Genomic DNA, 27,939 nt, shown 5'->3' with positions numbered 1-27,939 from the left:
ATTATGTATTACTCGCTTGCCATGGTCTTATCGTCATCATCTTCTTCGTCATCTTCAATCTCTTCATCCGCATCATCACCTTCACCCCAGGGCAATCGCAATTCACATTTATCATATTCAGCTATTTCATCAGCCGTTTCCGGGACCGCTCTTAACCATTTTACCCGAGGCCCACTCATACTTTTCTCGTTGATTCTGAACCCAAATAATCGTAAACCAAATTCTTCATTCTTGTATTTATTCAACCGTATGCGACATTGATTCTCAATCTCAGGGAACATTTGTACCAACAACCCTGGAAATGTCGTTCCAAAAAAGGCCCCATCAATGTTTAAAAACCTCAGTGATTGGGGTACATATGTATCATTACAACATGGACAATACAATCTGACTGTTTCTTGACCAGATATATCCAGAGGTCCCACGGGGATTAAATGCATAGAATCACAATAGTACCGCGGACAACTTCCAAACTCATTGCGCTCAAACTTACCGGCCATCTCCGTTAATCCAGCCTTGGTCACAATGTAACGAGCATGAATAAGTCCATAAAGCAATTCAGCTGAACTGTCCAAGATAACCCGATTGGGCAATTCATGCTTTGGTTTCCCCGGTTTGGTATTATTATTATTTTTATTATTACTATTATTCGAAGTAGTAGTGGTGGTGGTATTATTATTATTATTATTATTATTATTATTATTATTATTATTATTATTATTAGACGAATCTCCTCCGTTCTTAACGTCTTCAATGGTGTCAACTTGATAATCCAAAAGCGTATAAAGAGCTTCTTTATAATAAGGCACTTGTGATGAGAGTCCCGTCAAGTTGAAGTCATCCTCAATAAATTCATGCGATACGGCAACAAAGTAATCGTGTCCAAACAGCTTACAAAATTGTCGGATCCATGGTACGTAGTCTTCTTCTCCTTCACTGGCCATGATGATGATGCTTTGAGACGATAAGGGTACGACTTAATTAAGTGATTCTCCTTAAACTGTTGATGAAAAGTTTTCGTCGTGCACGAATCAAAAGAGCGGGACAGTTCACTAAAGTGCTGTAGTAGTAGTGACATAGTAGTAGAGTACTACTGGCGTATCCCACTCTGTACGTCATACTACTACCATACGATGACACCTTATTCCATACTTCTTCTTGTGGTGTGGTTCCTCACGGCCAAAGCCATAGTGTCAACCGCAGGGAAACCGTCCCTCCACAACTTAGCATGGATGGTTTATATGAAAACCGTCAAGGGTGGGACCCATGTCAAGTTGCACGATAAGAAACAAGAATTGATTGCTATCAACAAGGAAAAGAAAGCCATTAGCGCCCAAGATGAATATGCCAAATGGACCAAATTGAATAGGAAAGCCGACAAGTTATCCACCGAAATCACCCAATTACAACTGGAAGTGAATATAGACAGAACTAAAGTTAACAAGTTGATCGATTGGATATTCACCATTTTAATAACCATCCCCATTTGGTTCTGTAGAGTCTGGTACCGGAAATCCTTATTGTTTTATTTACCTTCAGGTGTTTTACCATACCCTTTGGAATGGGCTTTGGCTTTACCTTTTGGGTTAACTGGTGCGGTTGGAATGTCGGTATGGATGTTTGCTGTTAACCAGGTGATTTCATCTGTAATCTTCTTGGTGTCGTTTCCTTTGAAGCCATCAGTCAGTGCTCCATCTAAAGAAGAAGCCGTCAATAATAAAAATAACAAATAGGTTAATATAAGAACTCCTTTTGCTCAAGTAATCTCTGTTCCATACTAATTTTCAATTCCTTATTATCTTCAGTAAATGTATACGGAACCTTTAGTCCTTTGGTTATACGATCACTATGATCTCGAATCAGATTATTCACTATTCGTGGTAAGACAACTCCATCTGGGGCTATGGTTGTGGTTCTGGACCCAAGATAGTACCATGAATCAATGACCTTTGTCCAACATTTCATCCCAATGTTAAACTTATAAATGTTCAAATTAGAATCAAGTAATACCAAAGGTGAACCATCAGAGCATATACTGATTCCCTTTATATTCGGTGATATCAATGAGGTGCTGCCCTTAGAGGTGGGTATATCCATTGAATAGTTAACAATTGTAGCCAAGGAAACTCCATTGCATACCTTTTTAATTCGATATTGACAATCATCAAGTTTCCAAGAATACACAAGCCCTTTACCACTAACCAACATCAAATACGGTCCATTATTCTTGACTAAAACCACATTATCACCAAGCTCAATACTGGGACACAAATAGTTCCCACTATCAGCTTTAATGATCTGAACACTCCCTCCAAAGGAAACTAAAACATAATATTTGAGTATATCTTCAACCACAACAGGATAAGCATGTTGGATTCTATAGGGGAAATGTAGCACAAACTTCCGGTTAATCTTATCGATTGAATTTGATACCATCACAACTGTAGGGTCTTGGAAATCAATACGATCATTTGAATCAATGATATCTTCATTTTCATCAAAGCTGCTCCAAGATTGACCATTTCTGACTTCAATAGAAGAAGTTATCCATTCTTGGGAATCAATGGTTTTATGATTAACTTTATTTAATACCACTGAAAAGAGTAAATCTTCATCAAGTTCTAACATCAAGGGATTGATACCCTCCACAACCATTTCCTTGTTGAAAGATTCCAATAACTTACTCACTTCATTGCTGAGTAATTGCAGATTGTTGAACAACCCTTCAGGTAAATTGGTGATTTGCTTAAACACTTGAGGATACTTCATTTCCATAGCAATGCGCTTTAATTTGCTTCGTTGTCTCTTCAAAGTAGATTCAGAGATATAGTTGTGCTGTTGTTGGTTTAAATTGGTATTTGCTTCGTCAATAGCCATATCTTCGTTATCGTTATCTTGATGATCATCTTCTGGTCTCTTTTGTTCGTTGCCATCATTCTTTAGTTTATATCCATGGACAGCAGTTTGTAGTCCAAACTTAGGAAGGAAATAGGAAGGTTGAGAGAGTTTTTTCACTCCATTCTTGGTAATCTTATTTGAAAAAGTGGTAGTTGATGATACTGAAGAAGAAGAAGAAGGTGTTTGTGTTGAAGATACCAATATAGGAGTTATTCGTTTCTTCCCAGATTTGGTGATGACCATACTTTGGGTAAGTTTCTGAACTTGTTTAGCAGTCAAAGTAGCAGCCGGAGCCGGAGCAGGGGCGGCAGTGGGTGCAGTAGCAGGTGCAGCAGGAGTACTACTAGCGGCAACAGCAACAGGAACGGGAACAGATACAGAAACTGCTGTACCTGTGTCTTCCTGGTTCTTTCTCTCCATAAGACCAGCCTTTTCTTCTAATATAAGTTGATCAACACTTTCAGGAAACACCGTAGACTCTCTATCGGTACCATAACGATGTAATTGAAGATCATTTACTTCCAGACTAACAACGGTACCCAATTCATTCGCTTCAAACACAATACAAGTGATTGAACCATCCAAACAACTTAGATACATGGCCAACCCATTAGGAGACCAACAGATATCGGTTATGGAGCTACTAACAATATCCTCTGCCACCAATAATGGTTTGCTTGAGCTAGTACTCCATATAGCTAGGGTATTATCCTGACCACCAGTAGCCACCACTGTTATTAGTTGACGTTCGTTATTCTTTGCAGTAGTACAAGTATCGTATAGTCTCGGGGAAAAGGAACAAACTTCACAAGGAGCTTCATGACCAATTAATGAAACATCTGTGTCCCAATTACCTCTATTGATAATAGCTATAGACGTAACAGGACCATTGGTAGCATTGGGGACGGCAATATGTTGACCATCAGGTGACCAAGACATTCTCCGGAAATAAGATGTCAAGGGTGACTTCTTGAAGGGATCAATGACTATGTGTTCTATTTGGAACTCATAACTATTGAAGTCATTCAACTTCTTATAGTACCTGAAGATCCTTACTGTTCTATCATCCGAAGCAGTGGCAAAGTACTTGTTAGCTGGATCAAACACCACACCTTTAACCATTGACTGGTGAATGTCATATCTCTTGATCCGTTCAAACGTCAGTCCATTCCAGATCATAATGGACCGGTCCAACCCCACAGTAACCAATAAGGACCCATCAGGTGACCAGCAGATATCTTGTATATCATTTTCATGGGCCACCAATCTCTTTCTGACTGTCCAATGCTCCAAATCTTGTTCTGCTTCACCAAACTGCCTGGGTCTGTTTTGTTGTTCTTCATCCTTTTCCCAGATCAACACTATCTTATCATCAGATCCACTGGCAAGAAATCTGCCGTCAGGAGAAAACTTTACGCTAGTGACCACTCCATTGTGTCTACTCATAGAACATAATGGTCGATATAAGTCATTGGAAGTATTACCACTGGTACCTCTACTAAACGATAAAACTGTTGAAGTATCCCACATCTTAACTGTGCCGTCCAATCCTCCACTGGCCAATCTTGTTCCATCGTTGTTGATGCTGATGGAGTAGCATTCCACCTTTTTATTCTCCGCTAAAGTCGTTAGTATGAGCTATACAGTAGGCGTAGAGTAGCAGATACAGATATCCTGTACCACAGTGATACAGTGATACAGCATGTACTATTATATACGTACCTCTATGACCAAGCCACGGTAGCTTTATGATCTTCATTATTGTGGTGCAAGAGTTAGTAGTATGGTACCTGTTGATGTTTGTATGTTATGTGTATATAATTCTCACGATGTACTTCTCACTATCACTACACAACATACAATGATACAATATGATGTATAAAATGATGCAATATGATGTATACAACGATACAATAACATGTATACAACGATACAATAACATGTATACAACGATACAATAACATGTATACAACGATACAATAACATGTATACAACGATACAATATGATGTATACAACGATACAATATGATATATAATAATACAGTATGATGTATATAACGTGAAATATATAATGTGACATGTATAATTAATTAAGACCAAATTCAACTCTGAGCGCCTTCCCAAAGTTCTCTAATCCAACTTGTAAGGCATCCAAAGGAACAGCAGCATAAGTACCTCTAAAGAAGATCTGGTTCGCACTACCAGCATCAACAACTGTTAACTTATGGTCTGGTGGTGGAGTAACCTTGAAATAGGAACCAGGTATCATCAAACATCCTTGCTTGATGGCTTGTTGGAAGATAGCCTCTTCAACCTTGGCTGGATCAGAGTTATGATCCGTGGCAAACTTTGGATGCTTAGTGGTATCAATTGATACCGTGAAAAACATACCTGCCACTGGAGGATCATAAGTCACAACTTCTTGAGGAAAGTATTTATGAATGCTATCAATAGCAACATCTCTCTTGTGAGTATATTCAGCTCTTAAGCCAATCAACCAATCCAAATAACCAGTTTGGCCCCAACTCTGTAATAACCCATTCAACAATGATTGAGAGAACCCAGATGGACATTGAATGCTGACTTCATGTAAACGAAGGAACCGTTCCAATAACTTCTTTTGTCCAACAATCCACCCGAAACGTGACCCGGGAGCAATGACTTTGGAGAACGAATCTAATCTAAGTACTCTACCTTCAGCATCAATGGATATATAAGAGGGAACCAATGCCTTGATAAACTCTTCATGAGAATGAACGTGTCTGGCCTTTCTAGCTTCAAGATCAGTGGTATATTTTTCCATTTGAAGAAAGTAATATGGTTCATCTTCGACAATAAGGAAATCATACTTACATGCCAATTCATAAATGGCTTTTCTTCTTTCTAATGAAGCAGATGAACCAGTTGGGTTTTGACCAGTTGGAATAGTATACAATAACCGAGGAATTGGACCTTCCCAAGTTTCCAAAATCGTAGCAAACTTTTCAGGAATTAAACCATGTTCATCAATGGGTACGGGGAATGTATGAACCCCTAAAGCATTAACTGTTTCCAAGGCAGAACTAAAAGTATATTCTTCAACGAAAATCGTATCACCTCTTGAAGTAAAGGTTCTGAGAGTAGAATCCCAAGCCTCAGTATTACCCACAGTACAAATAAGATCCCATTCATCATAAACCGGCTTATGGATCATTTTGGTATGTTCCTTTAAGAAATCAACAATCTCTTTATGACCTTCAGTATAACCGTATTGTAAAGAACGAGCCAATTCAATTTGATTAGGACCATTGTTTTCCTTCAGTCTATAAACCTCAATTTCTGTTTTGTTGGCCTCGGTAATTGGTGCACCAATACCACCTTCAAACCCAGGAGTTGGGATTTCAGCTGAAATCTTATTGTATGGGAAGTAATCAGCCAATGGTAATCCACCACCTAAGAAAGTTAACCCAGGTTGGCCAAAGTACACAAAGCATTCCTTTAAGGGAGAGTTCTTTCGACTCTTAGCTTCGGCAGAAAGTAAATGTGTCAAGTCCTTGGGAGATTGTGTCATAGTCGGTCGGTAGGTTGGAATAGAAGATTAAGTTGACGCTGATTCGCACAAACAGTAACCGGATCTTATCAACTCTTTAAATAATGAAAAATCCCACTATGAGTCTGACAAAACTACCGTACTATATGCACACCTTCCCCGGTGAGTCAACGGGAACGGCATCTATTTTGGGTAGTGGCTGCGATAAGCGTCGTGGTGACCGACCGCACGACTATCGTACTAGCAGAACACTAGGTCCGTAAGCGTCCACTTTAGTGTACAGCACATTCCTGGAACAACTGCAATTGCCTAACGGTTTTCAAGTGGGGAATACGGAGTTAATCACCACCAAAATGTACGTGTAGCAGTTGTGTAGCATCACCATTATTGTCCCCATCAAATGTCACGTGGATTCGCTTAGAGTAACGTATATAGTTACCGGACAATACCCTATACCATTGCGTATAATTGTATACGGTATCTAAACGCGAATCGGCTGTAAGAAAACCTATTATTACTGATTGTGTCCTATCGGAGCTGCAGAAATGCATCGAGTAATATCGAAGACGGTGGCTGATTGTTCCGGTTCTTATCAAAAACATTCCAAAACCGGAGAGTCTCATCACCGGCACCGGTAACTATGGTTTCTCCATCAGGTGAAAGTGCCAAATAAAGTACTCTATAAGTATGGCCAGTCAATTGTGCAACCTGATGCATTGAAGGGTACTTCCAAACAATGATTTGATTTCTAGAATATCCATGAGTAGATACCAATTCATTGGAGTTCTTGGACCATACAAGATTGCAAACTTGTGAGCTTGTATCCACATCATGGATCATTTGTCCTGTTAAAGTGTTCCAGGTCTTGATAGTCTTATCAGCTGTTCCTCCACCAGATGCAAGTATACCTCTTTGATGTGGCGACCATGCTATGGCTTTCACAGCAGCTGTATGATTAGAAAATGAATATAATGGTTTAGTGTTCAATCCATCCCATATGAAAAGCTTATTATCATTCCCTCCACTAGCCAACTTATTCTCTTCTACGTTCCATTTCAACCCACAAACTTCTTGTCTATGAGTTTCAAATTTATTCACATAGTGACTCTCAATACGAACATCACGGTTCAAAATAGTCCGGTCTCGAGATCCACTACTTAAAACATGTTCATTCCAAGCAAGTGAACTTACTCTCAAGTTATGTCCTGTCATAGTTCGAACACATTTCATTTTGGTGGCATCCCATATTTCCACCAACCCTTTTCCTGTTCCTATTGCAAGGTGAGTCCCCAGCTCTATCCAACTTAAACTTGTAACCTTATCTTCATCTTCAAAGTCACACAACTGTTCAACGGAATGGGTAGATCCATCCCATAAATATACACTGCTTCCCAATCCAACAGCAAGAATATCTTGTTGGCCCCAGTCCACGAGATTCAAATAAAAGTCGTCCAGAAGCTCTGGAGCATCTAATACTCGATAAGGAACTTTGGAGATGTTTCTAGGCTTCTTTTGGGGTGACAATAATAATTTTTGAGACTCTTGTCGTACTGGACTTAGGGAAAACAATTCGCTTTGTAAGTCTCTTGAAATAGGCCTTGTTTTCTGAGGAGATTGGTAGGTAAATAAATTTGTTTTCCTTCTAGGAGTATTTGTCACTGATTGATCAGATGTCATTAATGCTGTAGTACTATTAGACTCATCCAATGGAGGAGTTCTTCTACCAGAGTTCAACCCTCCAATAATACCAGTGTTGATAGAATCACCACCACCAAGTAAGGAACCAGCTCCTCCAAGAAAGTCATCTTCACCCCCACCACCAGGTATATTATGAGATGTAGGTATGGCTGAGCTGGATGACAAGTTTTGAGCTGTTCTGGTTGGAGGAGCCTTAATCGGGGAACTTGAAAGAAGACTCAGTTGTGACAAATTAGCCATAGCCATTGGAACATTATCACCAAATAATTCTGCTTTTAATACTGTGGAAAATGTTCGATTAGCTTCTTCTTCTTTACGTAATTCAATTTCGTTATCAGCATTTCTGGAATGAGACGACAGTGTTATTTCATCTTGATTTGATAAACTGAAAGCTGCTTGAAGATCAACTCCGGTTCTGTTGGGTATATGTCTGTCACTAAAGATTACCTGACGACGTCGTGGAGAAGTTGAAGGTAAAGGGATCCCATCTCCGGGTCTAGGAGGCTCTAGACTTCTTGTAGATCTTGAAGGAGACCTTGGAGTCTCAAAGATTCCTTTTGAAGTACGTTGGTTCATGAAGTTAAAGCTTAATAATGTACTACCTAATAGTAACGTAACACTTTGTCGTATGTGATGAACTAGCAGTAAAATGAGGAATTCGGGTCTCTTATAAACAACAACAATAATAATAATAATAATAATAATAATAATAATAATAATATTACATAAACAGCTCCAATTAGGAAATAGAATAGAATAACAAGAATTATGTTCTGTAAATGACTTTCACTTTAAGGGTATGCTCTTCAAGTGAAGGTAACACTAGTTGACCAGACAGGAAGCCACATTTGGCAAACGTACACGACACTGGCAACCATTTATGGTCTGCCTTTCAACGCCCTTAAGCAAAAGTCATTAAAGATACATAAGACATTATGTATGAATACTTGTAATATGAATTATATGCTTACAGTAGAATAGTATGATAGTCTAGGATTGTAATAGTGTTGGACTACTACATTTAGGGGGGTTTGGATGTACTACAATTAATAAGGTTACTTTAGAAGAGAATGACACAATAACTTTATGATCTTATCAGTGAAACATCAATAGAACAGTATATGAATGTGTATGAACCAGGTAGTTGATTAGTGCTCAGCGTATAGTGTACAGAGTACAACGTAGCATAACATTGTGCCATGTGTATAGTGTATAGTGCATAGTGTATAATTTATAGTGTATAGTGCATAGTGTATAATTTATAGTGTACAGTGTATAGTGAATAGTGTAGTGTATAGTGTATAGTGTATAGTGCAAAGTGTCCAGAGTAAAAGTACACTGTTCCACAGTATATATGTCCGTGTGTAGTGCTATGTGTTATTTGTTTTACCCTGTAACACCAACACACTTGACTCTGTACCCATATCTAAATGCGGTAACTACAATGTGACTAAAACAAACAATCCCAGTATAAAGTTAACGATACTCTTCCAATTTTGTCTGCTTTTTTAGGCAATCACCTTTTCTTCTACAAGCTCAACTGTTGATCGCGACATATATAAAGCTATAGATATTGTAGAAGTGTAATAGTTGTAGCAGTAGCATCATCAACATCATGAATTCTCTTCTTCGTTTATCAGGGTTAGTGTTAATGTTCTTTGGCCTAACCTCTGGTGCGCTTGTATGCGTTCGCAGAAAGCCCTCTGATTATGTTATGCTTCACTACGACTACATAAACGATATGCTCATGATCACAGACGGACTTTGGATAGGTCTGACTAAGCAACAAGTCTCCAACACTATGATCGATACTTCTGTTGGAGATTTGTTGCTTAGTCTGTCTGTGTATTCCATCTTTGAATCTTCGACCTTGGTTGACACTGGATCGTCTTATACCGATAACGATTACTCCATTAGTGCTGATGTCGGAACAGAGATGTTTGGCGGTCCATATGTGATCAATTGGAATGTCACTGGACTCAATTTTGGATACACCTCATTGGATGCTATCACAGGATCTGTCGGAGGTATTTTGGGTATTGGGTATCCTGCTTCTGAAGAGATTGAACCGTCTTATTCTAACTTCCCCATGATTCTAAAGGACCAAGGGGCCATATCAACAGTTATGTATTCAATTGCTGATGGTAGAATTGTATTTGGAGGCATTGATACCTTAGCGTGCCCTGGACCATTGGTAAAGACTCCAGTAGCATTGGCTGCAACTCTGCAAGGACAATCTACGGTTTATCAATATACAGCAGTAACCATGAACAGTTTAATGCTCAACAATACCATTGTAAGCAATGAAAAGCTTATCATGAACTTGGATACAAGTAGTAGTCTGTTGAACGTTCCTTATTCCATTTGGATCAACATTGATTTGCTTATGGGACCACAAAGAGTTAGAAGTAATGGGGTCACCTACTATTTGAAGAGTAGAGTATTAGGCACTATGCTAACAGCAAGTATCACGGGATACAACATTCAATTCTCTTTAGGTGACATTATTAACGGTGAATTAACCTCAAACGGTATCGTCTATGTTTCCTTGGATTATAAGGTCATTGATGTTCCTACAGCCCTTGTGGGTTCGTTACCCAATATTATCTTTGAAAAGTATTGTGTGGTGGTAGATATGGAGACCAATGAGATTCTCTTTACTGAACAAGATGCTGGTAGTGATGGAACTGTTAAGGCCGTTAAAAGCGGTTCTTATCCAGTAGCCACTTCTGCTGCTACCAGTTACTCAGCGACTTATTCTAAGATCTATATTAATTCATTGGAAACTGCCATCGGTGTCAACCAAAGTTAGCTGCAAAAATTTGGTATGACTCTCTTTGAACAAAGTATGCTAGACTTTATGTTAAAAGAGAGTTATCAGTACAAGACAAAGTGATGCAATACCAACATAGTTGTGCAATGACATGGTTGTACAGTTACAACAGAGTAATGCTATTCGAGAGTAACGTTGTATGATTGTTCACCTGGTGGTATACTAGTTCTATATCTACTATATGCAGTACACAATTTATATGGCTACTTTTCAGTACTAAATTCTATACTAGTATTCCCCTATTTAGTCTAATATCTTGAATACTGTGATTAGATTACTTATACCCGCTACTTCTCTTAACATAAACCTATTCTCTATATACTTCTAACTTAAATAAGTCCGACATATAACCAGCCAATCATGTTCGACCATTATACTATTATGCGAGAAATTTTCGGTGTGCAGACCAATAACGAAAAGCTGCTACAACTTTCAAGTTCATTAGCCAGTCGGCCTTAGTGGTTTAAAGAATTTAGGGTGATTAAGCCATAAGGAAGACAAATACAGTCTAATTCACAGTCAGAATCACTTTCACATATATATAACAATCCATAATGTTCAAATACGTTGTCCCCAGATCATTAGCTAGATCCACCATCGTTAGTAAACGGTTTTCATCTATCATTTCCGTCCACAGAGACATAAAAGAAGATAACCCATCAATTAGCTTTGAGTTCAATGCCGAAAACAAAGAAAGAGTCAAATCCATCATTGCCAAATACCCTCCACAATATAAGAAAGGTGCAGTGATGCCTTTATTGGATTTAGCTCAACGTCAATTGGGATTTACCTCCATTAGTGCTATGAATTATGTTGCCAAATTATTGGACATGCCTCCTATGAGAGTTTATGAGGTTGCTACCTTCTATACCATGTACAATAGGAAACCAATGGGTAAGTACAATATTCAAGTTTGTACCACTACCCCATGTCAATTATGTGGATCTGATGGTATTATGAAAGCTGTCACAGATTTCTTACAAATCAAACCTGGTCAAACTACTAAAGATAATTTATTCACTTTACATGAAGTTGAATGTTTGGGTGCTTGTGTCAATGCTCCTATGATCGCTGTTAATGACGATTTCATTGAAGATTTGACTCCCGAAGCAACCGTTGACGTATTGAAGAAATTACAATCTGGTGAAGCTTTGAAATCCATCGGGCCTGTTTCCGGAAGAGCATCTTGCGAGCCATTCTCTGGCCCTAAGGTTTTATTAGGAGAACAACCTAATGATGTTAGAAAGCAAATCCAAGAAGCATTGGCTTAATTTATATGGCTACTCCTTATGTACACGTACGCATCAAATAAGACATTTATTTATACTATGCCATTTTACTATGTTATTTTACTATGTCATTTCTACTATATGTTGTATCGTAGTAGCCCCGATTATACTCCGGTGTATCCTGTATATGGAACACCGATTCCCCTTTTGGGAACTGGTGATAACCAATAGGTTAAATTTTCGGGGTGGAGTCTGAGTCAATGAATTGTTCAATACTTACTTCCTTATTAAACTCCTTTATATTTACGATGGCTAAGAAATCGTATGGCTTAGAGACGGAAATCGTCCATTCAAAATTCACAGATGACCCCCACAAGGCCTCGGTAGCTCCGTTGTATCAAACAGCCACCTTCAAACAAAAATCCTTAACAGAGATGGGTGAATATGACTACACCAGATCAGGTAATCCCACAAGAACACATTTACAGAATAATTTAGCCAGAATAATGAAGGCCAATGATGCGTTTGCAGTCACCAGTGGTATGGGATGTCTTGATGTTATCACCAAGATGTTAAGTCCTGGAGATGAAGTAATTGCGGGAGACGATTTGTATGGAGGAACCCATCGGTTATTGACATATTTAAAGGATAAGGGTGACTTAAAGGTTGCCCATTATGATACTACCAATACCAAATTGATTCAAGCCAAAGTCACCACCAACACCAAGATGATATTTTTGGAATCTCCCACTAATCCATTGATTAAAGTGGTTGATGTTAAGTCCATTGCAGACCATGCTCATCAAGTTAATCCAGATTGTATTATTGTATTCGATAACACCATGATGTCACCAGTGTTAATGACCCCATTAGATTTGGGAGTTGATATTCAATACGAAAGTGCGACAAAGTATTTGAATGGACACCACGACATCATGGCCGGAGTTATTGCTACCCGATCCAGTAAGTTGGCCGAGCGCATTTATTATGTGATCAATGCCACTGGATGTGGATTGGCACCTTATGATTGCTGGCTCTTGTCACGTGGGTTAAAGACATTGGCCATCAGAGTCGAAAGACAAGAACAAAATTGTCAAAGGGTAGCTGAGTTTTTACAAAAGATTGGCTTCAAAGTGAGATACACTGGACTTGAATCTCATCCCCAACACGAATTACATCAAAGCATGTGTCGTGGCCATGGAGCTGTTTTATCCTTTGAAACCGGGTCCATCAAGGTCTCAGAGAAGATTTGTGAGCTGACAGATATCTTTGGTATATCTGTTTCCTTTGGTTGTGTCAACTCGTTGATTTCCATGCCTTGTCAAATGTCGCATGCATCCATTGATGCTAAGACAAGAGAGGAAAGAGCTTTACCTGAAGACTTGATTCGTTTATGTATTGGTATCGAGAATGTCGAAGATTTGATTGACGATTTGACCAAGGCTTTGTTAAAGGCTGGTGCTGTCAAGATCAATTCTAAAGACGAATTGTATAATGCCGTTTCTGTTCAAGTCCAGGCCAAGTTATAAATTAACTGATACAAGTTTATTATTAGAGAGACAACTATATTTTCATGATTTCAACATCCCATTTGGAGGGCTGGTTTTACTTTTATATTCTTCTATGTTCAACACATACTTCTTTGTATATTAATATCCAACTATTAACGTTATATGAGTGTAGTTAACAATGACAGGATATACGACTAACATACCGTGGTAGCGCGAAAAGCATGGTAGCGCGCACAACGCGTATCATTAAAGTTCGTGGCAATCATTTACTTAAACCTTGTAATTAACTCTTCACTCTTCTTATCACCGCGTACATTGGACATATATACTGTCAATTAACGTGATACACGCGTCATGACTGCAATTCAACTTAGTACGGGCGCGTTAAAAGGACTCTTCTCCAAAGCAGATCATGCCAAATGGGAAGGGAAACCTTTGACTCTTCAATGCACCAATTTCAAACTTTATACTACCGAACTCGGTCCAAGATACAGAGTAAGACTCACTGATGGAATGTATGTGATGCATGGATTGGTATCACCAAGTTTTGCCGATGTATTATCCCGTCGGAACTTACAAAAATATTGTTATGTCAAGCTTACACCAGGTAACTATGCTTTGACCTATGTATCGAAACATATCATGTTAATCAGTGGGTTAGATCTTTTAGAAGACGGGAAGAAGTTGCCCCAGGAATTAATTGATATCGATACTTATTTCCAACAACATCCTGAAGATGATCTTTCAGATCAAGCTGTCACTGAAAGAGGTCAAGCTTTATTAAGAGAGTTCCAAATGGGTACTGGTGCAGGTAATCTGCCTTCTCCAATGGATGAATCCGGAACAAAGGCAGCAGCAACAGCTCCATCATCAACAACACCAGCTGCACCAACAGCTTCTAGTTTGAACCAGAAGGCTCAAAGATCAATTGAAAAATCTCTCATTACTCCAATAGATCAACTCTCTCCTTACCAAAATAACTGGAAGATCAAAGCAAGACTTAGTTATAAAGGTGACATGAGAACATGGTCCAACCAAAGAGGTGAAGGTAAATTGGTGAACTTCAATTTTTTGGATGAATCTGATGAGATTAGAGCTACTGCTTTCAACGAATGGGCAGACAAGTTCAGTAACATGTTGGAAAAAGATAAAGTCTATTATGTTTCCAAGGCGAGAATGCAACAAAGTAAACCTCAATTCAGTAGATTATCACATCTTTATGAATTAACTTTAGATAAAGATACTGAAATCTCCGAATGTATGGATACAACAGAAGTTCCAAAAGTCCATTTTAACTTTGTATCTTTAGATAAAATCCAAAATTTTGAACCCAATTCAATTGTTGATGTTATTGGGGTCATCAAAGAGGTTAATCCTGTTTTTCAAGTCACTGCTAGAACCACCGGGAAATCATTCGATAGAAGAAATCTTACTTTGGTTGATAGCACCGGGTTCGCCTTACAGCTTGGTTTATGGAATACTGCAGCCTTAGAATTTAGTCAACCTGAAGGTACAGTTGTTGCTTTCAAAGGAGTTAAAATCCAAGAATTCAATGGGAGATCTTTAACTATGACACCTTCAGGTTCAATGATCCCCAATCCAGATGTTAAAGAAGCTTATACCTTGAAAGGATGGTACGATAATGAAGGATCTCATCAAGATTTCAAAACCATGAAGACAGAATCCAATTCCACAAGTCGGATTGAAAATCGGAAATTAATTGCCGAAGCTGATTCAGAAAACTTGGGGAAATCTGATAAAGCTGATTATTTCACAATTAAGGCAACTATTAGTTTCTTCAAGCCGGACAATTTCTGTTATAATGCTTGTCCCAATGATGTTCCTAGTGCCAACAATCCAAACCAAACCCTTAAATGTAATCGTAAGCTTATTGACGTCAACAATACTGGACTGTACAGATGTGAAAGGTGTGATAAAGAGTATAGCGAACCAAACCATAGATATATTGCCTCGGTGTCGGTGATTGATTCCAGTGGACAAATGTGGTTAACATTGTTTGATGAAGAGGCCAATAAGTTGGTAGGGATGAATGCCAATGAATTATTGAAGTTGAAGGATGATCCATTCAGTGAATTTAGTGAAATAATGTCTTCCTTTGAAGGAAAGGAATATGCTTTCAGAGTTAGAGCAAAGCAACAAACTTTCAATGATGAAACAAGAGTAAGATACCAATGTGTTTCCCTCTATGATCTCAACTATAATGATGAAGCCGAGTACTTGACTCAAAAGTTGGAGCAAGTACTTTCCTAATATGGATGTATAATTATCAAATCAATGTCTTTCTCTGTTTATCTTGAACTGTAGTCAACCAACCCATTAGTTTCAAGCCAAAACTCTTTAAGTATTTGGTTACAAGCATGTTGACCTCTGGTTAACAAAAGCCTTTTAATGAAGGTATCAATTTTAGTCTGATCAAACTTCTTTAATTGTATCAACACATCCTGTAGCCATTCTTTCATCTGAAGTTGATACTTTGCTATCAAGTTTCTGAAGACAGGATAAAAGATTTCTAAGTTTGATCTGGTAGTACCAATAAAGCCTGTCATTAGATTTTTGGTAAGAGAGGGTCCGATTTCTGTGATCATTTCTCTTGCTCTTTGTTGATCTTGTTGAGAGCCTCGTCTTAAAGTTATCATGGCATTCCAGAATTTCATCCCACTTCTTAAGGTGAGAGTTTCATTAGCAGTAATTGATGGTAAGGCAAAATCAGCTAAAACAATTGACATCATATACAAATGAATTACAAGGGAAGGTTTCCTCTCCAATATTGATGCAAATAATTCCACCACTGTTTGTATAGAGTCGGAGTCACTCATTAATTGAGTCGACTTCTCTAGGAATACTTTATTGAGAACCAATTCCAATTCTGAAGACGTCAAGGCCTTGTAATTGCTATCCACAATGGCTTGAACAAGTTCATATAAATAAGGTAGAGAGTTTTGATCACAGGACTCAATTTTTGTAGATAAGTAATCAGCACAATATGATATTGGGAACTTACAAGGACCATCTACCACTTCATTTAATCCGCTTTTAAGTATTTGACAGCATTTTTCAGTGATTGAGGCATCATAGGCAAGTTTTTGATCCACAAGAGAGAACTGTCCTACTAAATGTAAGATAAATGATTTGATTTGTAAGATATCTGTCTGCCAATAAGTATCCACTACAACAATCTGATCTTTTGTATAGAAATCATGAGGTTCTCCAGGTAAGTTTGAAGCCTTAGCCATTTGAAATACCAAGGATGGCATCAATGAATGATATTCATAATACAATTCTTCACTAGTAAAGTTTTCAGGGGGAACTTTGAATGCACTTTCAATTTTCTGAAGCAAGTTCAAAATTATCATTCCAAATCTTGAAGGATCTTTGACTGCCAATGCAATTGAAATATAGGCATTCACCATTCTCTGGACAATTAGTGGATCCATAGTTGTATCATCAATAATTTGGAACGTAGAAGTTTCAAAGTCACCAAGATATGGAATTAATATTGATCTTGAGCTCAGACATATTGTTAGTAAAGTCTTAGAAGCTATTAAAGATAAATCAAGTCCCTTTTCCAAACTAAATCCAAAAAGCATCTCCAATATCGATTGAAGATGATAACTGGCATCAGGCAATAAGTAGACGAATGATATTGAAGACGTGAACTTTAAAAGGGTCGAAAAGATAATAGGATTCAAATTTCTGCTTGAAAACCTAAGCTTATAAACCGTTTGAATAAGTCCATTGTTTAATAGGTTTATAATGTCATCTTGTAAACCTTTAGATACACCTGTTTCATAAAAGGTTAAATCATCTGTTATCATATAAAGAAGCCATAAGGAACCTTCCAATTTCCATATGTTTTCTTCTTCTTGTTCATTTTCCGCCAACGTATTCAATCCTATTAAGCTATTAAGCACACTGTTTGAAAGAATATGATAAAGCTCCATGCCTAAAAGTTCATATGCCACAATAAAGAAATCAGCGACTTGTCTTCGGAAATCATGGATTTCTGTTTTATATTCTTCATATAGTTGTGGTTTAATCACTGATTTTGACCAATAAATGGTTGTAAGTTTTGCAAAAAGGTTATTTCGTTCACGGACAAATCCAGAATAATTCACTTTATGATAATTCCTTAGTACTTCATCATCACCAAAGAATACGTTTGCCAAATCTTCCCAGAATTTCAATAATTGGTCACTTACTCTATCATTGTAACCCAAATCAATTTTCACAAGCTCCAATAAAATATTAAGTATAACTTGGTTTTGTGGGGATAGAAAATCTCTTGCTAATTTCAAAATATCCAAATCCAAATATGCCATAACAAGACTGACAAACGCCGTAATTTCTTCTTCGTAATCCTGTTTATCATCAGAAAGAATAATCTGTTTAATAAAATCAATCCCAAATCCTTCAAAAAGATTATGTGCAAGCGTATTTCTATATGGTTCAGATATAACTGCACGGTTACCCTCTAATATTTCTGTTAAATTGGCCATTGCTTTGACAGAAACCTGCAACTTATCTAAATCCAAACTACTGGACTCTTGAAGACAATAATCAAGTATTAAATTGAGATCTGGGTATCGGACATTGGAATTTGATTCTGCAAAGGTGAAATACGGGATCCACGAGTTTAGACATTCTAAATTTGTCAATTGTAAGTCAATTGAATGACATTGTAATTGTTGTCCAAAGAGTCCATTCAACACACTATAAATATGGTTTTGAACGTACTCATGAATCTTAGAGTCTGGTTCTGCTCTAATGATCTCCTCCACTAGTATTTGTAAAAAAGTAAATAACAATTGCCATACATCTTTTGACTCTGAATTGAATTGATCCCAGGTTACAATTTGACCACTACCACCAGCCATTAATGATTCAACCGGAGTTTCATAGCCACTTTTGTAGAATTGAATGTAAAGCAAAGATAAACCACTCAATAGCTTCTTGATTACATTCCAATTAGAAGTACCAGTTCTTAGTTGTTCCCAAATAAACAATTGCATATCTGTGACTAAGGGACGGAAATGGTCCCATCCTAGCCCTCGGTATTGGTTAATGTAGACAGTATAGGTTAGAGCACCAAAATAACGAACTGATGGAATAGGACTGGTTAATAGGTGTTTGGCTAGTATATGGGCTTCTGGACTCTTTTGGACTTGTTGCAATTGATGTTGTAGATGTTTAATTTCATTTGCATCTTGTGACAGGTATAATTGTTGTATGTGCTAAAGGAATGCTATGTTAGTTGTGGACACACGCAATCGAGTAAAATGGAATTGAGTATACTTACAGCTGCCACTTCAACATAGAATGCCATAGTGTTAGGGGACAAGAAAAGCAACTAATGTTAGTTAGGTGTTAAAGAAAGAGTCGATCAAAAGTATGGAGATAGATTTTATATGGGTGTAGTTTTTCTCTTCTATTGGATATACGAGGGTAAAACCGGTAATATATCGAGGGTATGACACTGGCGATATGAGAGCTTGTATAGTAATACACGGTGTAACATATTACTATCACTGATACTTTATTAGTATCTTATACAAACGTGTATGTGATTCATACATATTTAGCTCCCCAATACTGTTGTTTGTTAAACAGCACTCCTTTATGGTCTTAATCTTAAGACACACCTAAACCATACCTGCAGTCGTATGAGGTGATCATTTCCGACCAACAGGTACAGGATGGACAAAAGTAAAAAATGACATCCATTTCCACCACCAACCTTCTTCTTCTTTTTAGTACGATTTATTATCATGTCTGCTTCGATTAGAAGAGTCAACAGGGTCCAGTGTGCCAACTGCACGTGTTCGCCCGGGTTGTTATCCCGGACCAACAGAAGATCTTCCATGATGGTTAAGCAAATTCACTTACAAAGACGAGGATCACCAAGTGGTGGTAGCAGTAGACCTGATTCCAGAAGAAGCAGTGGGATCTGGACTTTGGATGCATCATCTCTTTGTGCTCCTGATACCAAGGAAATCAACACCAGCAAGAGATTACAGGCCTTGAGAGAAGTCATGGCTGAAAATGGAGTGGCTGTCTATATAGTACCCTCGGAAGATCAACATCATTCTGAATATGTTTCTGCTGCTGATCAAAGAAGAGCATTTATTTCTGGATTCCAAGGTAGTGCTGGTGTTGCAATTATTACTCGCGATGTCACTAGTATGAATGAAATCCCTGATGGGTTGGCTGCTTTATCTACTGACGCTAGATATTTCAACCAAGCCACCAATGAATTAGACTTCAATTGGCTTTTATTGAAACAAGGTGCTCCTGGTCAACCCAGTTGGGAGGAATGGACGGTTGACCAAGCTATGCAACTTGCCAGAGATTCAGGGGACAAGATTAACATTGGAGTTGATCCTAAATTGATTTCAATTTCGTTATATGAAAAGTTTAAGTCAGTTATTGCTTCCAAAAAGAAGTCTGGGGTTTTTGTTGAATTGGTTCCTGTTAACGAGAATTTGGTTGATAAAATCTGGAACTCCTTTGAAGACCCTTCGCCTAAACCTTGTGATATAATCAAATCATTGGATGATAAATATACGGGACAATCTATTGAAGAAAAGATCGATGCAGTTTTAGACTTGCTTAAAACTACATGTAAGGCTAATGGACTTATTGTAAGTTCATTGGATGATATTGCATGGCTTTTGAATCTTAGAGGTTCAGATATTGATTATAACCCTGTTTTCTATTCCCATTTAATTATCTCCGATGATCGAAAGATAACATTATTTGCTGATAATGACCGTTTTGATACTAAAGTACAAGATGCTATGGCTGCCAATAATATTACCGTTTTACCATACACTAATTTCTGGCTGTCCTTAGTACCTATTTCCAAAGAATTTTACATGAGTAACAGAAAGCTTTTAATTTCCAAAAATACCAGCTGGGAAGTTATAAGGCAATTGAAATGTCCATTTCACCAAATCAATACTTCTCCCATTGCTGATTTGAAGGCTATTAAAAACCCAGTGGAATTGGAAGGAGCTAAAAGAGCCCATCTTAAAGATGGAAGAGCAATTATCAAATTCTTAAGTTGGTTAGAGAATGAATTGGTTATTAACAATGAATTAGTTGATGAAATTGAAGCTGATAATGTTTTAACTTCTTATAGAAAAGTGGAAGAATCTTTCCAGGGATTACTGTTTGCTACAATCAGTGCAACTGGTGCCAATGCTGCTGTAGTACATTATAAGCCGGAAAAGGGACTGTGTTCAGTAATAGATCCTTCTAAGATTTACTTGGTTGATACTGGGGCTCAATTCTTGGATGGTACTACTGATACAACTCGTACAGTTCATTTCACCGAACCAACTCAAGAACAAAAGGATAATTATACTTTGGTATTGAAGGGTAATCTTGCATTAGGGGATCTTAAATTCCCAGAGGAAACTTATGGATTCTTCATTGATTCAATTGCAAGACAATTCTTATGGAGTAAGGCTTTGGATTACGGCCATGGTACCGGACACGGAGTGGGCGCCTTTTTGAATGTCCATGAAGGTCCTATAGGAATTAGTCCGAGATCAAACTTCAATGTTTTAAAGGAAGGTAATTTGATTTCTAATGAGCCTGGTTATTATGAAGATGGAGCTTATGGAATTAGAATTGAGAATGTCATGTTTGTTAAATCTACTGGTTCTGAATATAATGGTAAGAAATTCTTTGAATTCGAAACTGTCACCAGAGTTCCATATTGTCACAAGTTAATTAATAGACTGTTGTTAACAGCTCATGAGATTCAATTAATTAACAATTATCATAAGGTCATTTGGGAGGAAATAAGTCCAAGTTTCACCAAGGGTTCGCTTGAATATAATTGGTTAAAGAGGGAAACCAGTTCTATAGTGTGATATAGTAGTTAATACATTACTGTGGTAGTTAATTGCAATGGTGGATTAAAATTGTTACCTTTAATGGAGCAGGAGTAGTCTTATATATCCTATTTAGGCAGTTCATATCATTTTATAAGTCAGCATGCGCACTAGAGAATCGCCCCCAAACATATTTATTTGAAATCACTGACAAATGGAAGACTTTTCTGTGCCAAATCATTCTGCCTCAAGATTAGACCTTTGCTACTGATAGATCTGATTATTCACTACAGTCATTCACGTATTTGCTTGATAGTTAAAAGATGTATTACCGACTCGGAGCCGCGCATTCTCGGACCAATCAAATCAGTTTATATTTTAATTACTAAGTGGATGGTAGCGCGTGCATCATATTAATTTCTGGGGATAATAATATTAGCAATAGAAAAGTTTTATATATTAGATACTCCCCCATTAGATCACACCATATTAACTATTAACATTAGTAATAATGAATATCCTACTTAGAACCAATAGAACTTGTACAACGTCCACATTAAGACGGTTTGTATCCCTGGAAGCCCATCGAGAAGGCAAGAGGTTTATCCGTACAGTTGTGTCTAATGGTGGAGGGAAGCAAGGAGGAGACTTCTACTCCAATATGAAGATGGATGGAAATGAAAGAACTGGAATGAAATGGGCTAAACATTCATTGGCTGTGCCGATTCCCCGAGAAGACACTTCTACCACTTCTAACACCGACGCCGGTAGTGGCCAGTTCTCCTTTGCATCGATAGAAATCCCTGAATCCGAGACCCACAGAATGACTAAGAACAGTAGAAGAAGTCGCTTCAATAAATCCGAAACCAAAGAAACCAAAGACAGTTCAATATTAGCAACAGTTGAAGAGCCAAAGATAACACAGACAGCAACTACCACAACACAAACAGAACCCAGTACAACTGCATCAACTGCGTCGACTGAGACTAAACCTAAGAAGAGAAGAGTACTCAAACCACGTAAAGCATTAATCTCACTTTCACCAAATGCAGTTCTTCATCTCAAAGACTTACTCAATCAACCTGAGCCCAAACTGATTCGAATTGGAGTCAGAAACAGAGGGTGTTCAGGTTTAACATACCATTTAGAGTATGTTACTGAGCCTGCTAAATTTGACGAGTTGATTGAACAAGATGGTGTTAAGGTGTACATTGATTCCAAGGCTTTATTTAGTATTGTTGGTAGTGAAATGGATTGGCTTGATGATAAATTATCGTCTAGATTTATATTTAAGAACCCCAATTCAAAGGGTACTTGTGGTTGTGGTGAATCTTTCATGGTATAACAGGATATAATGGGTTTAATAGGATAACGAGAGAATAATATATAATTCAGTATGAACATTAAGTACATATTAGTATAACCTTACTATGTAATCTTCCGACACTCAAAATAAGTAGCATTAATGTCATCAGGTAATGAACAAAAGTATTCCAATGATTGCATCTTCTTAAACAATTGTATTGAGGACAAGCCCAACTTTAAACATGTCTTGCCTCCATTGCCATTGTCAGTACAAATGATACTTTGACTGCCATCCTTATCTCCATCAATGATGAACGTGTTGGCAGGTCTTTCGTTGACAAATCCCTCTATGTCTTGGCTGTGTTGATGAAGAGTCACTGGTTCATTCAACGTTTCAATGGTCTGAACTAATTCTGGAACAATCTGTAGAGGTTGATGGGATTTTTGATGAATCTGATCTCCTGGAAGGATAGTAGTCTCCTGGGGCTTTTCTGTTCTTCCAAACCAACCCATGTTTATTGCATAAGAAGAAGAAGAAAACGCTACTGGAATTCAAAACTCAACTTTTCCCTTGAGTTGTGCTATGAGAAACACCCGAACACCAATATTTGATACTATAAACATAATTGAAGTGTTTCATTAAGACGCATGATGTTCCTATCATGGTTTAGCAAGCCTATGTTGATTGCCTTGATGGTCTTCCTCTTATTCTTGGTCCATTTGGTGTCATTCTGCGCTAGTTGATGTTGTATTTCTGTGACCCAAGCCCATTCAGTATCAGCTAACACGACAGCTGGTTTCCTTGCTTCAACTTCTACTATGGTTCGGATGACTTGTAGCTCTGGTCGATCCTTATAGAGAGTCTTTAGATCATCATAGAATATAGGTCGACCAGCAGTAGCAGCCAGTTGTGTTGCTACTGTGGCATTGAAGACAAAGGCTAAGGTGTTCCGACATCTATCGAGAAGATCTGACTCTGATAATGAATCATTGAGTCCTAGAAGCCGTTGACGTCTTGCTTCGTAGTCATTTTGAACAAACCGTCGTCTTAAATAGCACTTATACCAACTGGTGATGTCTGAAGGTAAATGATTGCGGAGTCTGTAGAAACGTTTGTAAAATGCTTTGTAACGGGAAGTCGTAGTAGGAAGTGCTGATAACGATGCTTGCGTAGGTACTGTCACTTTGGGAACACACGACACCAATGATAGGACATTCTTATTCATGATCAATGAGATCAGACGAGATCAGAGTTGAGATGAGATGAGTTAGATCGAGGTTCACATGAAGTTCGTTTCGCACTACTATATTGGTGATAATGACATATAGTCAAGCTTTATTGATTGGAGTGAACTAGAGAGTCTATGGGTATTGCTGTAAATTGTATGAATGAGCTAACAGTTGTATCGGTAGACCAACTCAAGGTATGGCTAATGATTATGGAGATCATCATATTGATTACCACCGTTAGTATAACGACTATATTTATGACCACTTTTCTTTACTGCACCAACAAGTATAACTTGTATAATATATATAGACTTCAATTAGCAATTGGGGGAACTTATAATTGTAAAAATCTACTACTGTTGCTACTGCTTTCAGTAAAATTACTTCAACTACAACGATTACTCCCATATGAATAACCATCACTTACTCCTACAACACGATAGCACTTACTACTCAGTATCCTACACAACTGATACTCCAACCGAGATCACCGTGTTACCAGCAGATAATCTAAACGTATGTATAATATTACACCCCCTAAGGAAGTCCCTTCCCTCAGGTTCACCCATTTACTAACCTTTTGCAACCAGATTCAAATGCATTTGGCTATCAACAACCATCCCTTAAACGAAGATAAATACAACCTGTTGACCGCAACCATCATGCAAAAGATATCAGCAATGCCCCTATGGTGCCGTCTAGGGTATGGTTTGACTGTGGTAGTGACAGATGATGGTGCTAGTACCCTTCAATTGACATGTCATATTAAACAGTCAATTGATATCCAGGGAGCCCCTAACACCAAAGTTATACGACTTGATCAAATCCAAGTTAAATTTGGTATATATAGCGATGATATCTTCCATGTGAACGATATCTATCAAGGAATCCACACACTACTCGTGTCGTTGTTACTTCATTGGGAGTATCGATTCCCCTTGGTGTTCTCCGTGTATGGGAGAGACTTCTTTAAACTCAACTACGGAACAACTATTAGAACCATTGATGAGATCATTAGATTTGAAAGTAGCTACTTCAAACGTCACAATAATGATAGAGGTACCATGTTGGCTACAGCAGTTACAAGAATGGCTAATTACATTAAGGTACATCTAACTACAATTGAGATGTGGAAAACTTTCAACACTAATGCCAAAATCAGAGGATTAAAGGAGAACAAGGGTGCATCTGCTTCAATTCTACATTCCGTATATCTGTTTGAATGGTGAAGATCACCTGTGAAAGTATAATGGTGAAAGTGACATTATACATTAAGTTATGGATGTGTGCACGTGAGTTTGTCACGTGCACACACTTCCCAAAACAATCTTTTTGTAAACAGAAATCAAAAGGATTGAGTCAACTATTTTGTTAAATGAAACAGGAACCCAAAGTGACTTTATTGGATCTCCTTCTTTCCTCATACTTAGTGCTGCTGCTGTTGGTGTATCAAGATGACTTCATTTTTCCAGAACTTCAACACTCACTCCCTAAAGTCCACCAGAGGGTTTAAGTTGAAACAAGGCTCACCTATTTCGTCACCTCAGCCAGTTTCATCGTCTGTTTTCCCTGTAACTCCCTTCAACAATCAAGATCAAAGTCAATATCAAACAATTAATCTTCATAATGGCCAACAATCAGTTTCAACACATAAAGATATTAGAAATTATGCTGAACAAACTTTGGAATCGGATAATGCCTTAAAACTGGCAGTCAAGCTACCTTTGGATGAAGATGTAAATGAATGGCTTGCAGTTCATGTTGTTGACTTCTATAACCAAATCAATATGTTGTATGGAGCTATAACCGAATTTTGTTCTCCTAAAACTTGTCCTAGAATGATTGCAACTGAAGAATACGAATATTTATGGCAAGAGAACAATCCTACAAACATTCAATCACCGAAGAAACCCTTGTCTTTACCGGCTTGTGAATATATTGAAAACTTGATGAACTGGATTCAAAACTTTTTTGATAATGATAATATTTTCCCTTCCAAGATCGGTGCACCATTTCCAAATCAATTTCAAACATTGGTTAAAACTATTTTCAAACGGTTATTCCGGATTTATGCTCATATTTATTGTCATCATTTCCATGAAATTAGTGAATTAGGCTTACAGAGTCATTTGAATACTTCGTTGAAACATTATGTTCTTTTTGCAAATGAGTTTCGATTGATTAGTCAAAAGGATTATGGCCCATTAGAAGATTTAGTCGACACTATGTTAAATAAATGAACTAAGGGGAGGGTAGTGGGTTATGTTTTGTTGTTATTATTACTATCATTGTTGTTAAAGGATATTAGTGGCTTATATGTGAAACTATGCAATTTCTAGTACTATTACTACAAAAGTTGAACCTCAGCCATTAAACATAAATGGTCAGAAGGATACTGACCTGATCTGGGTTGACCTGAAGGTTCGGACCCCATTTCTTCAGGTTGAGGTAACCGTAATAGTTTCAATAATCTAATCAGTTGGTTCTCTTGTAACTCTTCTGTGGTATCAACTCTTTTAGAATGATCTTCCCTTGTTTTGTCCCAAGGGCAAACCACCAATATATAGTCCAAAAGTCCTCTCCAAGTATGAGCCCAATTAGAGAAATATGGTTCAAATCGATCATTATCCCTACCTGAATTCTCTGGATGAACATGACGATATCCTGAGGCATAAACAGATATGGCTCTCATATCCAATGAATTATGAACATCTTGGATCTTTTGAACCAATTCAAGCTGTTCTTCCGATGCTTCAAAGGATTCAGGAACAGGGTCCTTTGGTTGACCTTCATAATGCTTTTCATCATGAACATTGTCATCATCATTATTATCACTACCAAACTCTGGATCTTCTGGATCTTCGACGTGGGTGATCCCACCTTCAATGGACTCATTTGAAGTCTTTCCTCGGTTCTTTGAAAACCTATATGACAAAGAACAGCTAATGACAAGCTTAGATCTTCCAGAGTACTCTATTGGCTTAGCAGTGATTGAGAGATAAGGTGAATCAAAAGGCTGAGAGTTCAAGTCACCTGCAAAGAACGTATAATACCCACTACGTGGGGTCCCAGATACGCTATTCAAGATACTTGTGAAGTCTTTAATCTTCTTCAAAACCAAATATGTCTGTCTTGTTCTTTCAAAGGTTCCAAATGGATGCCAGAAGAGATGAGTTGTTCCGATAATTACTCCGGCTTTTGATAGTTTGTATTTTTTCCGAATGATCGAAGTGAAATCCAATTGCACTATAAGTCCAATGTTCTGAGTTATGGTCCGTGGTTCTAAACCCTGGGGGACTTCTTCGTTATCGTAGTTTATAGCACTTTGATGTTTCCATACAAACATTGATTTCTTGAAGAAAATAGCCACTCCATGGCCCTTGGCTGTGTTTCTGTAGTACTTAGATTGATAACCTAGTTTCTCTAATTCCGAGTGCCAAAAGCTCTTGTACTGAACATGATCTAACTCTTGCAAACACATGATATCTGCGTCGTAGTGCTTGAACTCGGACATAAGAACTTGCGATCTAATGCTCCATTTCAAGATGTTTCCACTGGTGGGGAATAACTCTCTTCGAATAAGACATTGTGCAAGAACATTGTACGACATGATCTTTACCTTAAGCTTGTCCTCTATGGGGTCATTAACTTGAAGCATCTCTCTCTTTTGGAATCGAAGATGAGGTGGTGTCGTTGCTTCTTGTTTGGTGCTATCATTAAGTCCCTTTTCTTCTCGTTCACGTTGCTTCCGCTGTTCCCGGAGTAATCGTTGCTGCAATATGTATTCCGGAGTTATTGTTGCCGGGTCGCGGGCGTTCTTATGAGACGGTTTGTTAGTCATCGATGA

The 27,939-nt window shown here is 37.9% G+C and overlaps 15 protein-coding genes across 15 annotated transcripts; 7 read left to right on the top strand and 8 right to left on the bottom strand.

The window, feature by feature from the left end:
• Window positions 1–8: 8 nt before the first annotated feature.
• Window positions 9–944, bottom strand: CKB1 (casein kinase 2 regulatory subunit; the record flags this gene model as incomplete). Its single annotated transcript, XM_043195390.1, has 2 exons — window positions 9–642; window positions 727–944. The coding sequence occupies 2 exons, from the start codon at window positions 942–944 to the stop codon at window positions 9–11; spliced, it is 852 nt and encodes a 283-aa protein (XP_043050056.1).
• A 189-nt stretch (window positions 945–1,133) lies between these two features.
• On the top strand, window positions 1,134–1,733 carry GET1 (GET complex subunit; the record flags this gene model as incomplete). Its single annotated transcript, XM_043195389.1, has 1 exon — window positions 1,134–1,733. The coding sequence occupies one exon, from the start codon at window positions 1,134–1,136 to the stop codon at window positions 1,731–1,733; it is 600 nt and encodes a 199-aa protein (XP_043050055.1).
• Window position 1,734: 1 nt separating this feature from the next.
• Window positions 1,735–4,657, bottom strand: HIR1 (Hir1p; the record flags this gene model as incomplete). The annotated part of the gene is made up of 2 exons (XM_043195388.1): window positions 1,735–4,517; window positions 4,621–4,657. The coding sequence occupies 2 exons, from the start codon at window positions 4,655–4,657 to the stop codon at window positions 1,735–1,737; spliced, it is 2,820 nt and encodes a 939-aa protein (XP_043050054.1).
• Window positions 4,658–4,984: 327 nt separating this feature from the next.
• Window positions 4,985–6,448, bottom strand: ARO8 (bifunctional 2-aminoadipate transaminase/aromatic-amino-acid:2-oxoglutarate transaminase; the record flags this gene model as incomplete). Its single annotated transcript, XM_043195387.1, has 1 exon — window positions 4,985–6,448. One exon carries the CDS (start codon window positions 6,446–6,448, stop codon window positions 4,985–4,987), a length of 1,464 nt encoding a protein of 487 aa, XP_043050053.1.
• A 507-nt stretch (window positions 6,449–6,955) lies between these two features.
• CDH1 (Cdh1p) lies at window positions 6,956–8,701 on the bottom strand (the record flags this gene model as incomplete). Its single annotated transcript, XM_043195386.1, has 1 exon — window positions 6,956–8,701. The coding sequence occupies one exon, from the start codon at window positions 8,699–8,701 to the stop codon at window positions 6,956–6,958; it is 1,746 nt and encodes a 581-aa protein (XP_043050052.1).
• Window positions 8,702–9,866: 1,165 nt separating this feature from the next.
• SAP30 (aspartyl protease SAP30) lies at window positions 9,867–10,937 on the top strand (the record flags this gene model as incomplete). The annotated part of the gene is made up of 1 exon (XM_043195385.1): window positions 9,867–10,937. One exon carries the CDS (start codon window positions 9,867–9,869, stop codon window positions 10,935–10,937), a length of 1,071 nt encoding a protein of 356 aa, XP_043050051.1.
• A 575-nt stretch (window positions 10,938–11,512) lies between these two features.
• On the top strand, window positions 11,513–12,229 carry KQ657_004718 (uncharacterized protein; the record flags this gene model as incomplete). The annotated part of the gene is made up of 1 exon (XM_043195384.1): window positions 11,513–12,229. One exon carries the CDS (start codon window positions 11,513–11,515, stop codon window positions 12,227–12,229), a length of 717 nt encoding a protein of 238 aa, XP_043050050.1.
• A 266-nt stretch (window positions 12,230–12,495) lies between these two features.
• STR3 (cystathionine beta-lyase) lies at window positions 12,496–13,716 on the top strand (the record flags this gene model as incomplete). The annotated part of the gene is made up of 1 exon (XM_043195383.1): window positions 12,496–13,716. One exon carries the CDS (start codon window positions 12,496–12,498, stop codon window positions 13,714–13,716), a length of 1,221 nt encoding a protein of 406 aa, XP_043050049.1.
• Window positions 13,717–16,007: 2,291 nt separating this feature from the next.
• Window positions 16,008–19,042, bottom strand: PDR6 (Pdr6p; the record flags this gene model as incomplete). Its single annotated transcript, XM_043195382.1, has 2 exons — window positions 16,008–18,950; window positions 19,016–19,042. 2 exons carry the CDS (start codon window positions 19,040–19,042, stop codon window positions 16,008–16,010), a joined length of 2,970 nt encoding a protein of 989 aa, XP_043050048.1.
• A 442-nt stretch (window positions 19,043–19,484) lies between these two features.
• KQ657_004715 (aminopeptidase P) lies at window positions 19,485–21,596 on the top strand (the record flags this gene model as incomplete). Its single annotated transcript, XM_043195381.1, has 1 exon — window positions 19,485–21,596. The coding sequence occupies one exon, from the start codon at window positions 19,485–19,487 to the stop codon at window positions 21,594–21,596; it is 2,112 nt and encodes a 703-aa protein (XP_043050047.1).
• A 472-nt stretch (window positions 21,597–22,068) lies between these two features.
• ISA1 (Fe-binding Fe/S cluster assembly protein) lies at window positions 22,069–22,902 on the top strand (the record flags this gene model as incomplete). The annotated part of the gene is made up of 1 exon (XM_043195380.1): window positions 22,069–22,902. The coding sequence occupies one exon, from the start codon at window positions 22,069–22,071 to the stop codon at window positions 22,900–22,902; it is 834 nt and encodes a 277-aa protein (XP_043050046.1).
• Window positions 22,903–22,985: 83 nt separating this feature from the next.
• KQ657_004713 (uncharacterized protein) lies at window positions 22,986–23,375 on the bottom strand (the record flags this gene model as incomplete). The annotated part of the gene is made up of 1 exon (XM_043195379.1): window positions 22,986–23,375. One exon carries the CDS (start codon window positions 23,373–23,375, stop codon window positions 22,986–22,988), a length of 390 nt encoding a protein of 129 aa, XP_043050045.1.
• Window positions 23,376–23,476: 101 nt separating this feature from the next.
• On the bottom strand, window positions 23,477–24,088 carry KQ657_004712 (uncharacterized protein; the record flags this gene model as incomplete). Its single annotated transcript, XM_043195378.1, has 1 exon — window positions 23,477–24,088. The coding sequence occupies one exon, from the start codon at window positions 24,086–24,088 to the stop codon at window positions 23,477–23,479; it is 612 nt and encodes a 203-aa protein (XP_043050044.1).
• A 412-nt stretch (window positions 24,089–24,500) lies between these two features.
• Window positions 24,501–26,332, top strand: MOB1 (Mob1p; the record flags this gene model as incomplete). Its single annotated transcript, XM_043195377.1, has 3 exons — window positions 24,501–24,608; window positions 24,683–25,300; window positions 25,547–26,332. 3 exons carry the CDS (start codon window positions 24,501–24,503, stop codon window positions 26,330–26,332), a joined length of 1,512 nt encoding a protein of 503 aa, XP_043050043.1.
• Window positions 26,333–26,439: 107 nt separating this feature from the next.
• Window positions 26,440–27,933, bottom strand: KQ657_004710 (RNA exonuclease; the record flags this gene model as incomplete). The annotated part of the gene is made up of 1 exon (XM_043195376.1): window positions 26,440–27,933. The coding sequence occupies one exon, from the start codon at window positions 27,931–27,933 to the stop codon at window positions 26,440–26,442; it is 1,494 nt and encodes a 497-aa protein (XP_043050042.1).
• Between the last annotated feature and the right edge of the window lie 6 nt (window positions 27,934–27,939).

The sequence above is a fragment of the Scheffersomyces spartinae genome, assembly GCF_019049425.1.
Source record: "Scheffersomyces spartinae strain ARV_011 chromosome Unknown scaffold_7, whole genome shotgun sequence".
NCBI lineage: Eukaryota > Fungi > Ascomycota > Pichiomycetes > Serinales > Debaryomycetaceae > Lizanozyma > Lizanozyma spartinae.
This window is presented reverse-complemented; position numbering and strand designations above follow the sequence as displayed.